Below are 13673 nucleotides of genomic sequence, written 5' to 3' on the forward strand. Positions count from 1 at the left end.
GAAGTCCTAACCAGTGCAATAAAGAACAAGAAATAAAAGATAAACAGATTGGAAACAAATAAGTAAACAAGGAAATACGGTTGTCTATGTAGAAAATCCCAAGAAGTTATTTTAAAAAACCCGTAGAATTAGTGAATTTATTAGCAAGACCATGGGATACAAGGACAGGAATCAAGCCAGTCATATTCCTATACACCATCAATAAACAATTGGAATTTTAAATCAAAAGAATATATATTTACAATTACACTCCCCTCTCCCAAAATGAAGTACTTAAGTGTAAATCCATCACTCCTTATCACCTTTAAAAGCAAAGTCATTTCTACTGGTCAAAGTTAAAATAAAAATCCAAACAATTAAACAATTAATCTTAGTTCTAAGACACAGCCTTAAATCTTTACAAACAGAATTTCAATCTCCAAAAAGCATTCATTTTCACAAAAAAAATCAAACATGTTGAAGAATTAATAATCTGTGTTTTAGAAAAAAATGTCGTCACCTGTTCATGTTCAGTACCGAAATCATCATCCTCTGCTCCAATAATATGAGGTGCTATACGGGGAGAGGGACTCCCGATGAGTGACTGAGTATCCTAGAGAAAAGGAACAGAAAAATTATCTGTTGGTCAAATCAGAGAAAGAATGAAACCAAATCATCAAAAAGAAATGGTTCACTAAAACTGACTCCTTTTTAATTATTTTCCTTTAAGTGCTTTATTTTCAAAGAAGTGATTCTCAAATTTTCAAGGCAATGAATCACTTTAGCAAAGAAAACCACAACAGTATCGACTGTTTCTTGGAGAGAAAAAAAAAAAAAAACACTTCCTCTGGAAATAATTAACACCTTTTGCTCACTACACTCTTGGATATCTGATTCTAATCACTCTGTGTGTACTCCATTCATTTCATATAAACCTTGTCACAAGCAGAAAGTTGGCTTACGTAAATAATTACAATTCTAAAGAGACAGTAAGAAAAGTGAATGAAGACCACAGGACAAAGGAAAAACGAGAGTAGAAATGATAAGACGAAGTGAGGAGAGAGGTTAATACAAAGACTTCTATTAACATCGCATAATTGAAAGCTGTCCCTGAACCCTATTTTTTCATTTTCAATTCATTTTCATAAGTGCATAATACAGGGTTTTTCAACCCTGGCACTGTTGACATTTGGGGCCGGATAATTCTTTGTTGTGGGGGCTGTCCTGTGCATTGTACGATGTTGAGCAGCATCCTGGGCCTCTACCCACCCACTACATGCCAGCAGCAGCCTCCCAGTCATGACAATCAAAAATGTTTCCATACACTGCCAAATGTTCCCTGAGGGACAAAATCACTCCTGGTTGAAAATCGCTGGCATAATGCAACAAAATTTTCAAGTAATCACACAAAATTAAAATCATTTTGTATAGAAACAAAGAACCAAAATTGCAAACATAAATTGTAGGTTGGCAGAGCTCCCTCCCATGCAATAATAGCTCATCCATTTGTCAGCTCACTTACAAAGTTGGATTTAGCATGAAAAAGGCAGTGTAAGGGCATTAATGTATAATGTAAAAAATATGGGATGGTTGAAGATCACAAATACTAAAATCTAAGGCCATGCAGTATGAAGAGAAATACAAATTTGGGAAGATCTAGGGAAAGAATGAGTTCGGCTCAAACCTGACAGCAGCTAAACATGCAAGATGTGGGGCTGAGCAAGGAGAGCGGGGCTATCCTGATTTGGGGGTCGTGTGTATAGGAGTCCGAGCCGAAGCTATGCACATGGATCCAGTTATAAACAAAATACTCTGTAGCTGTTGTCTCCCCTCCTTAGGTGTGATGCAGATCTCTGTATCTGCATCTTCTAAACTCGATTCTGCCTTTCTTACTCCTTGTTTTTTGAACGCCAAGGCTGTAGTCATTTTTTAAAAATATGGTAAAACAAGGGAAATGTGTTTAGAGTGGTTGTCAGACAACTTCTGATTTTATAGCTGTTTCAGTGTCTCTGATTTTTCAGTAGTCCTTATGTTGCTAATAATTGATGGGTCACAATATGCTGTTAAATCTTTTACTATAAAACTTGATACAAATCTAATTAAAAAACAAAATCAGAATGCTAAAAAGTATTCACTTAAGAATATGCAAAATCCAGCAATTCCACTTCTGAATAAATACCCAAAAGAACTAAAAGAAAGAACCTAACAGATATCTGTATTTCCATGGTCATAGTGGCATTATTCACAATAGCCAAAAGGTGGAGACAACCCAAGTGTTCACTGACAGATGAGAGGATAAACAAAACGTGGTCTATACATACAATGGCTTATTATTCAGCCTTAAAAAGGAAGGAAATTCTGACACCTGCTATGACACGGGTGAACCTTGAGGACATGATGCTAAGTGAAATAAGCCAGTCACAAAAGGACAAACTCATATGATGCTTCTCATATAAGGTCCCCAAAGTAGTTACATTCAGAGGAAAATGGTGGTTGCCCAGTGCTGAGGGTAGTGGGGAGGCAGTGTCGAATGGGTACTGAGTTTGAGTTGGAGAAGAGGAAAGACAGATACGGGGAAGGCTGTGCAACAGTGACAATACAACTTAATGACAATGAACTGTATACATAAACTTATTAAAATGGTAAATTTTATGTTATGTGTATTTTACTACAATAAGCGAAATAACATTAAACCACCTATTAATGTCAACCAACCACCATGGAGTAGCTCTCCATTTATCAAATCTTTATTAGTAATTTTAAACTTTTTCTCTCCCAACCCGCACCCCCACCCCCAATCCACAAATATGAGGTGTGTCTGTCTCTGTAGAAGGAAAGCTAAAGAAAGCACGACCATGTCGTGGATTTCATACTCACAGTGTCCTGAGTCACTTCACTTTTCTCTGGGTTTTCCTCTAGATAAATCCTCTCTTTCAGGGCACTCTTGGGACTCTTAAAAAAAAAAAAAAAGAAGACATTCAGTTCATTTCAATAGGCTCACCAAAAAAAGGATAAGGAAAAATAGGGTGAAAAAATAAGGTTCTGAATTTCACATTTGTATTTGAAACCACTAAATATCTTTCCATATAATACCTGGCTGTACTACTTGTTTTCCTGACTTTGACAAGACACTTATTCTCAGCTGTTTTAGTTTTATGTTGATAAACAGCATCACACTAAGAGAACAGTTGTACTTCGTGAACTCCAGGCCTACAGGCTAATTTCTACCAAGTAACCCTAACTAGATGTATTACGTACCTCAAACTCATTATGTTAAAGTCAAACTCTGTCTTTATCCACCTCTTCTAACCCCCCTGCCCCCAACTCTTCTTTCTATGCAAGTTAAAAGCATTCTGGCCTATTTATATGAATAGAATTAAGCTTCTGTCTATGTTTCTGTGAGTATCATGTGAAAGTGATTTGTGGATGCTTATAAAATTTGCACGGTATGTTTGGGATGTCCTAATATAAACCAGAAACAATATGATGTGCAGAACTTCAATTCTGGATGATAAGCAACACCCCAAAGCAAGGGAGCCATTCTTCAGAGCAGCTGAAAATGAGGTACTAAGAGATTTTTGTGTGAATGCCAACAGGGAAGATGCGTGCTATTTATACATATATCAAGATAGCACAAGATAAAGACAATAGTAGCTTCAAATATAAACCCCACCTTGGAGAAATGGAGGACTTTGGGTACTGGGCAAGAGATATAAAAGAAGAAGCTAGAATAACCTTGTCACACCAAAAAGTAAGAAAGTTACCAAAGGTACTGGGATGTCATGTTAAAAGAATACTGAAGACAACTCAAGGGAGCTCCCACTGCCCAGAAGAGGGACAGTTTCAGCAACAACAAAAAGTAATGACTGCAATGGACTAAAACACAATAAACAAATATGTTAAAGTCTACGAATTCAAAATATTACACATATGCATGTGCACACACCGCCCCCCCCACATTAGTGACCATTAGATTTTGTTAGGGTATTGACTCCTCTGGAAACACATATATAGAGGGATACGAATCAAGTATTTATCCTGCATTTCCTGCATAAGCTATATTTTAGGGTAACCTAAAAGCTAGTAAGAAAAGATTCTTCTTTGTAAAATAATTCCACTAGTAAATACAGAAGGAATGACAAAATTATAATATCATCCTTTTGAAACCACTAATTAAATAATGGATGCAGGCATTTTGATCATCAGTGACTGGTAAGAACATTACATAAAAGCTTAGTGGAAAAGCTGATTATGAAGGAACCATGCTGACATCATCTGAACACCTTAAACAAACCTACAGTCACAGAAAGACAACCAGACATTCACCTCCTGATGTGATGTAACAGGATGAACACAGTCCCACCCATGAATTGTTCTTGCCAAACAACAGCTCCTAATCTGATCAAGACTCTAGATCTCACTAATAGCTTTCAGGAAATATATAGAGATGAACACATGAAACAATACCATGAAAATACAATTAAAAATGTGAGTTTGTTTTACTGGGCATATTACCCAGTTTCTGTCACAAAAAAATAGCAAGGTAAAAAAAAGAGGAGGTAATAAATTAAAAGACTTATGAACCAAAGGCTGAAGACCTTGACTAGATCCGGACTCAGATAAACCAACTGCAGAAAGATCATTATGAGACAATTAGGGTAATCAAATTGTATATTAAGAAATTTAATTTTGGGGCGCCTGGGTGGCTCAGATGGTTGAGCGTCTGCCTTCGGCTCAGGTCATGATCTCAGGGTCCTGGGATCGAGTCCCGCATCGGGCTCCCTGCTCCTTGGGAGCCCGCTTCTCCCTCTGCCTCTCTCTCTCGCTCTGTCTCTCATGAATAAAAAAAAAAAAAAAGAAATTTAATTTTATGATAATGTTATTATGGCTGTATTTTTGAAAAAGTCTTTTCTCTTAAAGACACAGATTAATGAAATAATGTCTTGGATTTATTTGAAAATACTCCAGTATTTGGAGGGTGTGAAGAATGGGGGACACAGACAAAACAAGTCTGAGTACTTGTTGATGACTTCTGAGGCTGGGTGATCAGGTACATAGAAGGGATTGTTATGCTAGTCTCTATTTTTCAATAGGTTTAAAATTTTTCCGCAATAAGTTTTTAAAAACATCAGCCACAAATTCACAAAAATCAGAGAGGCAGATGCTCTAGATTTTAGATGATGATTTGTGATGAACCTGCTTCTGTTGTGAGGACTGGGTGTGTGGGTATTCTTCAAAGCCTTCTCTGAGATGAGCATAAGCAGGGAGCTTTACAATAATAATGATACCACAAACATTACAAGAAGATCATTTTATAAAAGTGAGCAGAAAATGGGAAAAAAAATTAAAGGCACTGATTGAAAAGACAGGAAGACTGGTTCCTACAGTCTTAATACAAATGTGGAAATCCATAAGCTAAAAGCAGCACATCTTTCGCTTCAAATAGATGCTTGTGGGAATTAAACTAGTTTGTTATGAGTTCAGTGAATATCCTATCTGTACTGTATCATCCCTGCCCTGGATTTCTACAACATCCATTTATTATTTACCTGGCTTCAGTTTCCTCTATATAAAATGGTGACACTACTTCTTTGATATTATTGGGAGAATTTAAAAGAGTATCTGTACAGCATTAGTCACAACTGCTGATACAGAGGAGGTAGTCAATAAATGTTAACTATTTATTAGCCATTCAGCGCACATTTGTTAAGGGCCTACTAAGCCAAGCAGTCCTCTGTCCTTACAGATCTCCCTGTCTCTTTATTCTAATTCATTTCCACACTGACATGTTCCTGATTGTGCTTCTCCTCTGCAAGCAAGATAAAGCCCAAACTCTCATTCATTCTGTTGTTCATTCAAATACTTATTAAACATCTACATCTCAAACAGTCTCAAGTCACTGGAATGCCTATTTCTACACTTGCCAATTCATTCTGTGTTTCATAAAGTTATATTTCTAAGCCACACATTTTATTGTAACATTCCTCTAAATACAAGATAAAATTCAAACTTTTCTTTCGTACCATTTGTTGTGAATTCCTAATTGTAGGATCTGCTAGGCTTTGGAGACATAAAGTCAAATTAAGACTGTCCCTGTCCTCTTAAGAAACTATCTAATGGTAGAGACATGAAAACAGAGAGGAGAAGTAGCGCTAAGTCTAAAGGGAGAATGCAAGAAGGATTCCTAAGCATAGTACTGCTAGAACAACGTGAAGCCTTTTACAACCTGAACTTAAGCCTTTGTTTCTAAGATAAACTTTAGCCATTCCATCCATAACCATAATATAGCAATAAAATTTTCACCGGTCTCCCAAATGTTACACATTTTAATTCCTCAGTAGCTTTGTTTATATTTAGAGTACTGGTACTTTAGAGCTAGATGTAGGCAGATCACCTATTATCTGGGTAAGTTAGCAAATTAGTTAACTCCCTTTGGCCAGTTTTTTCTTTTGTAAAATTATGTTAACAATAGTACTACTTCATAAGGTTGTTTTGAGAATTAACTAAAATAAGGAATGTAAAACATTCCTTACAGCATATGGCATGTATGCCCAATAAATGTTTTTTTCTTGAGATAAAACTGAAATTTCTCATTAAAACCTTGAGCCCATCCAATCATAAGACTGCTAGCATTATCTTTCCAAAAAAAAAAAAAAAACCCTCAAATTTTCCTTGAATGAAGTTCTGATTCATTGGGCCTAAGCCTCAAAAGGTAGCCTGAATGATGGCTTTAACCAGTGGCTTTCAAATTTTTTTTACCATGACCTTCAATAAGAAATTTTACATTGTCAATAGCACGCGAACACACACGTGCATATGTGTGTCTAACAAAAGTCACAAGAAGTAGCACTTACCTTATCTGCATTTTGCAAAACACATTATTTCCTATTCTATTCTTTTCTTTAATGCTAGTCCCAACCCACTAAATTGATTCCACAATCCACAGTTTCAAAAAACTGGTTTAGACTATTTTCCTCATCACTTTTCTAAAGAGGGTGATCTATTTTTAAATCATTATTCCTATCACTGCATACTACTTACAAAGGATTGTTGAGCAAGCAACAGTGACCTTAGCTGGTAAGTATTCATATGACTATGGTGGTACATCATAATCAACCTGAAATGTTTTCTTATGATCTTCCTAACAAATAATCCATCTTCACCTGGCAATTTGGGGGTTAATCAAGAAAGTGTTACTAAACAAGGGCTATTAACTCAAGTCTATCTAACAGGACTAAGGCTTTTCCTCTTTGTAATGGCAAAGTGCCCCATGATTCAAGACTGAGTCACTCTGACCACAAATGGAATATTAACATGCTCTTAAAGATATCAACAGCTGGCCTCTTGGTTCAGTAAAAAAACACTAGCATTATTAACTTCTCAACCCACAAACAAGAGGCCTGCTGGGAAATTCCACCTCCTCAAAAGAAACATTTGGCAACGTGTGTCTAAGGGAAAAAGTGACCTCTGGAATTAAAAGCTCACAGACAACAGTGTCCAGAATTTCTGCTCATCAAAATGCTACCTTAAGGGTGGTGGTGATAAAAAGTAAATAATAAGAGAACGCTTCTAATTCACTTAACTCGTAATTCACGTAACTTAAAATCAAATACGGGGAGGAGCTGTAAAGAAGAAAACAAGATCAAGACGTAGAACACTTACGTCTGCGCTGTCACTACTGGGCCGAGAAGCATCTCCGCTGCTAGAGTCAATTCTGCCTAGCCCGTCACCAGGATCGGCTTCCACCTCACTGACTGTCAGGGGGTCACCTAAAGGCTTGGAGGATGTAACAACAGCTCCATCCTAAAACGGATTAGACACATGCACACACACCAACACAATAAAAAAAAATGCATTACTGACTGCATTAAGAATCAGACTTGCACTGTCATCTAAATGGAGACTGGTAAAGGTTGGCCAGTTTGATGTGATCAAGAATGCTTAAGCCTCTAAAAATTTAAAGCATAAGTAACTACTAATTCTGTGGTTCTAAAATGGCATGATCTTAGAGACAGGGAAAGTGATATTTTAGCAAGGAGAAAAAAAGTTCAAACTTCTGAATAGAGCAAAAAGATAAAATAGTTGGTTAAATTACATAATTCATATTTCCTGCCCATTATAGTAAAGATTATTACACTATAACTTCTGGTTAACTGCCTCCCAACACTTTAGAATTTCAATAAATTTCCAATTCTGGGACACAATGCTATAATATAATACAGGCTTTTAGACCAGGAACCACGTTTTTATTGTTTGAACAGAGTAAGAATGTCATCTTTACTCAGTAATTACAACAACATAAAACTGTCAACATTACTGAGGCATAATACTCAAAATCTCATATAGCTAATGGGATTGAAAGTAATGAAAAAAGCTAAATACTGTGTAACCGAAAGTACACTGAACCAGGAAGTCAGGAGATCGTACAGCTGTGTGACCCTGGCTAAGTCATTTAACCTGTTTAGGCCCTAATTTTCTCAATCACATGATTTTTTGACTTTAAAACGAGCAGATAAGGATACATGATCTCAAAGAATCCTTTGAGTTCCATGAAACTGGGGCTTTCACTCACAGACTCAGGAAGCATAATAAATCAAGAGCTTTTACTCATTTCAAATGGTACAGGAATATGTCCATTTTGCTTTAAGATGAGATTATAAGGAGCTTCTCATATCCCAGACCTGAATATTATAGAGTAGAAATGTGGTTGAGCATTGTTTCTAATGAGACCACCATCTCCATAACTTACACCTGTGTAACAAATTCTGTGTAAATCTAGTTTAAAATTTCAGTAAAAAATATAGTTGTTAAGAATATGAAAGTGCTCTGAACTCATCAGACTGGGTTGAAATTCCAGTTCCACTGCTTTTAAGCTACATGACCTGAGACAGATTATTTAATCTCTCTGAGTTTCTCTAAGTGCATATGTAAAATGGGGGCAAACAATAGTAGTATCCAATCTCGGGGGGTTGCAGTGACGATTGGCAAGAAAACACTTGTCTCTGTCTTTAGCATAATGCCTGTCATTTTACAAAATCTTATGTTCCTACTTAAAAACATAACTGCATTCTCTTTCAAAATGGGAGAATGGGAGAATGAGCCTCGAAATGTAAACATATGTATCTAAATACATTTTAGTAGTTTGTCACAACAAAGCAAGGGCACTCAATTCTTTTTAAAATTATTATGGAACAAAGAAACATGATACCACGAGCAAGCAAAGAATCAGAAGCCCACATTTCTTCTAGCTAATCATTATTTCTGTAACATGCTACACAGGACATCCTCTTGGCCTATGCTAGAAAAAATAACTTCTTAAAAAAGGCAACTGCAACATTCTCTAACACATTCCCAGAAGAAAAATCTCCTGCAAAAAGTTGGGTAGCACTTTTAATAGTGATGCTACCTGAGCAGAGCCTGTGGCTTTGGATAGCTGCTCTTGCAGCTCAGGAATGTGTTTCTTGGCCTCTTGGATCTCTTTTAGCAATCTTTGGGCAGGTGTTCGGTTGTAATCTTCCTGCAATAACTGAAAAGTTATAAAAATATTTTGAGAATTAATTACTTATGTCAAGAAAATATAGAAAAAGTCCATTCTTAATAAAATAGCGGATGGCATTGATTACAATACTGGTTGACTGTGATCACAACAAATACCAACTCAACTAGGCCCACTTACATTTTCACTGGCCTGTAAACTGCCCCATTTCTAATTTAGTACCTGCAGCCGTTCCTGCTCTTTCTGTAACATTTTTCTCAGAATTTCTACTTTCTGGTTATGAACCACATTGTTTTCCTCCTAGAAAAGAGATAAAAAAAAACCAACAACACCAACCAACCAACCAATACAGGGCAAGTGAAGCTAAAATAAACAGCGGTTATAGAGATAGGCTGTGAGACATGACACTCAAAGTCGGAAGGTTACAGGGAAATTTCAGCCCTTCTATTTCATTTTTACTAAGCTAGATTCAAGAAAACATTAAATATTGATATTAGCTGGGGAAATGAAGTCGCCTTAAGTACAAGAATAATATCTTACACTTTCCGTCCTTTGGATCTGTACTGTCAATCCCCATGCATGACTCAACTTCCCAGTACTTCCTGACTGAAATACTCAGACAGCTCCCTAACTCCTCTCCACCATCTCTTCTTAGAAGTTTCACAACCTTGTAATATTTGATCTAATTAGCCTTCCTCAAATCCTGCTACAATCACATCACTCTCTGGCCCCCCCCCAAATTTTAATGGATTCTTACTGCCTCTCCAGTTACAGGTAAATTAGCCTGGTAGCTGTGATTTTTCAAAATAAATAGTCCTACTGTTTTCAAGCCTCATCTCCCACTACTTAAATCCTTAACAGGCACCAGCCAAACAAAAGTCCTGGAACTTCCCCCAAATACTTGGTGCTTTCTTGGCTCTTTCTCTGTATTTATTCTACTTCTTTCACCTGGGCTCCTTTCCTCCCCATTGCCACCACTTAAATGTTACCTGTTTTTCAAGACTCGATTCAAATAATAGCTTTCCATAAAGTCCTTCCTTATTACAACCGGCTGTGCTTCCTCCCTCCTCTGAATTGTCACAGAACTTAATATTTCCCCCCTCATAATGTCTACATTCTGCCTTGGTATTATAATTACTCGTATACTCTTGATTCTATCTCAAATAACAGGGTTTATGTATCTACTATATGCCAAGCAATATTTCAGGTCTGGGGGACATAACAATAAACAAAACTCTGTCCTCTGAGAGTATATATTCTAAGATAACTAAGGACATTGAACATAGGGTATCTTAATTATATTTTTGTGAATGGCACCCTGTTTTGTACATGGCAGGTGTTAAATATTTCTTAATTCAATCTGCTATCCCAACACTCTGTAATCATCTCAAATTATGACATAATTTTTTTTATATTAGGAAGCTATTTTCCAGTATCCTGAACGTAAATCTATCAGATCAATACTTTAAAACTCTTAAAATAAAGCAAAGGCATCATTATAAACTGAGCGTTTAAAAGAAGTTTTCCCCTCTTACCCCCATGAGCACAGGACTAGTAATTCTCTCCATGTTCCCAGATGCTCCAGGTGAATGAGGGGATGTCATGATGGGAGACATATGTCCAATGACTGATGGCTCTACTTCAGATTCAGCGAGTGGAATCTGGGGCGACCCAGGTGGGCGTCCCTGCACAGTGAGAGCTACATAGGAACCAGCTTGCGGTGGAGAGAGAGAGGAAGGAAAAATAACACTTATCAAAAGCTTGTTTACAGCATTTTGCTACTTCCCCTTTGACCATTCTATAAGATCCAGTTATGTGAGCAAGTTTGATCATCTGCTAACCATTGTTCCACAGAAAAAGAAACCAACTTGTCATTTCTTCTTTATGACTCCCCTAAAAATCTAAAAGAACAATGCCATTTTCAGATGGCAAATTACTTTTCATAAGATCAGATATTACACAAAGGCAAATAAAACTTATAATCCCAAGAATTGTTTTTAATTTAGGGAAGGGTGAGTTAACAGCAACCTTATACTAATGTTTATGTTCAATTAATTTCTTAAATGTACATTTAGATTTAAGTAATCATATTTTGAAATGATACCAATTAGGTAGGGTTTAACTGATTTTCTGGAATATCATGATGCAATTTTAAATTAACTTAAAAAAATGAGAAGGGACAAAAAAATATCCCACAAAAATTAGAAAAGAACACACAGTAAATGTGTTTTTTTATTTTGTTGTTTTATTTTATTTATTTATTTATTTTAAGATTTTTATTTATTTGACAGAGAGAGACACAGTGAGAGAGGGAACACAAGCAGGGGGAGTGGGAGAGGGAGAAGCAGGCTTCCCTGCTGAGCAGGGAGCCCGATGCGGGGCTCGATCCCAGGAGCCCGGGATCATGACCTAAGTCAAAGGCAGACGCTTAATGACTGAGCCACCCAGGCGCCCCGTAAGATTTTATTTTTAAAATACGGAGAAGACAGAACTTCACTAGGCATATTACAGGAGGAAGAAAGTACAGAAAGCAAAACCAACCCTGACCAGAAAGACTCGACAACAGACATTCGTTATTTATCTAGCATCAAGAAGAAAGGAGACTTTCCAAATCAATGACTTTTCTAGATAACTGACCTCTGAATGACAAAATCTTCCTCTTAGACTTTCCAATAGAACTTCTAAATGTATTTCACACTTTTCCCCCTATTTAACCACCCATGGAACTCACTGTCAATTATTTCAGTGTTTGAGTTAGAATGTTCTAAAAGCCTTTTTCTACACTTAATGGTCATAAGTGCAATGATTTGGGGGTATTTTAGGGACATACACTTTTTAAGGTTTTTCAATTGTATTTCTGTCAGAAAGTTATGTATTATAGCTTATTTACTTATCCATGTATAAGTAAATATATATATATTTATGCATACATAAATATACTTATTTACTTTACTTGCCTCCACTAGCTTTCTATTTCTTCCCCTCTCTTCTACAGCTATGTTTAAACTGCTTTCATTTAAAATCCCTTTTATCATGTCCAGAGGACGCATTACACAGTAGGACATGAGGGACCAGTACGAGTACCCAAGTGTGAGGCATTGCAAATTTAGATCTGTTCTAGAGGCTCATAGTGTTTTATCCTTACTTTAAAATTTTACACAGGCTCTCAGTATTGGATAAGTCATCTTATCTGCTACAGTGCTAGGATTTACTTTTTTTAAGTAAAATTTACACTGGAATGAGTAAAATATATAACCTAAAAAGCTAAAGAAATAATCTTACTCTTTGTAATAGTTATCAGGCATATATTTATGACCAAAAACCACCATATTAATGTAGCACATAAAAATGTATAAACCACAATCTCATTACATAAATAATCAAACTGATTCAAGAATGGGGATTTAATTTTGATCATCCCATTTCTTTTTACAAAGTACTAACGTGAAGAACTATGATCACAGGGACAATTTAAAGCCCTGGTAGTCTGATGAAAAGGTAAAAAGGATTCAGGCATTGCTTTAGTTAAACAGTAAGATGGGCAATTCAGTTTATTAAATTTATTCTAAAGATGTCCACTCTATGAAACAAAAACAGGATTAAATAAAATAGTAGTGTTTCTGCTTGGCCATAAACAACTATCTCTTATTTGTAGTCTACTGTGGAAGAGTTTTGATGCAGAAGATTCTAAATTCTTAACCCTGGAGATTTCCAAGAGATCACTACCCTGGTTTTTATTTAATGATTTACTTATATGAGGAAACATGACTATGCTAGATGATTTTTAAAGTTCCACTTCAGTTCATCCGGGCCATTCCATCTGAATTCTCAGTCTCTTCCCGCTCAGATGACTCATGCATTTCTTTCAAATATATGCTTTCTATATTACCAAGAGTGACAAGGATATTATAACCAACCACATACATGAAGTGGACAAAAGATAGTTATTATTAATTAAGAATTTTCACCTCAGACTTCCCTTTAATGCAGGGTTAAAGCAAACTCCAGCCAAGAGGCTAAGTCTGACCCACAGATTGTTTTGACAAAATAAAGTTTTCCTGAAATACAACCACACCCATTCATTTACATACTGCCTATGGGTGCTTTTGTGCTACAAAGAGAAAACAGAGTAGTAGACCATCAGGCCCACAAATCCTAAAATATTTACTCTCTGGCTTATTACATAAGTGTTTTCTGA

The 13673-nt window shown here is 36.3% G+C and overlaps 1 protein-coding gene across 7 annotated transcripts in view; it reads right to left on the reverse strand.

Annotated features, from left to right (window-relative positions):
* ARHGEF12 (Rho guanine nucleotide exchange factor 12) overlaps positions 1-13673 on the reverse strand; it is a 148472-nt gene that overhangs the window by 45346 nt on the left and 89453 nt on the right. For 6 of the 7 annotated variants that reach the window (XM_081799280.1, XM_081799278.1, XM_081799282.1 and 3 more), the window contains 6 exons: positions 11011-11189; positions 9698-9775; positions 9386-9505; positions 7642-7782; positions 2857-2931; positions 500-592 (listed from right to left, as the gene is read on the reverse strand). In XM_081799280.1, coding sequence (XP_081655406.1) covers positions 500-592; positions 2857-2931; positions 7642-7782; positions 9386-9505; positions 9698-9775; positions 11011-11189 — 686 coding nt within the window. The remainder of the gene's footprint in view (positions 1-499; positions 593-2856; positions 2932-7641; positions 7783-9385; positions 9506-9697; positions 9776-11010; positions 11190-13673) is intronic. The other variant, XM_081799283.1, reaches the window with a different exon arrangement.

This window comes from Leptonychotes weddellii, chromosome 11, assembly GCF_054177405.1.
Source record: "Leptonychotes weddellii isolate Sample4059 chromosome 11, ASM5417740v2, whole genome shotgun sequence".
In the NCBI taxonomy this organism is placed as follows: Eukaryota; Metazoa; Chordata; class Mammalia; order Carnivora; family Phocidae; genus Leptonychotes; species Leptonychotes weddellii.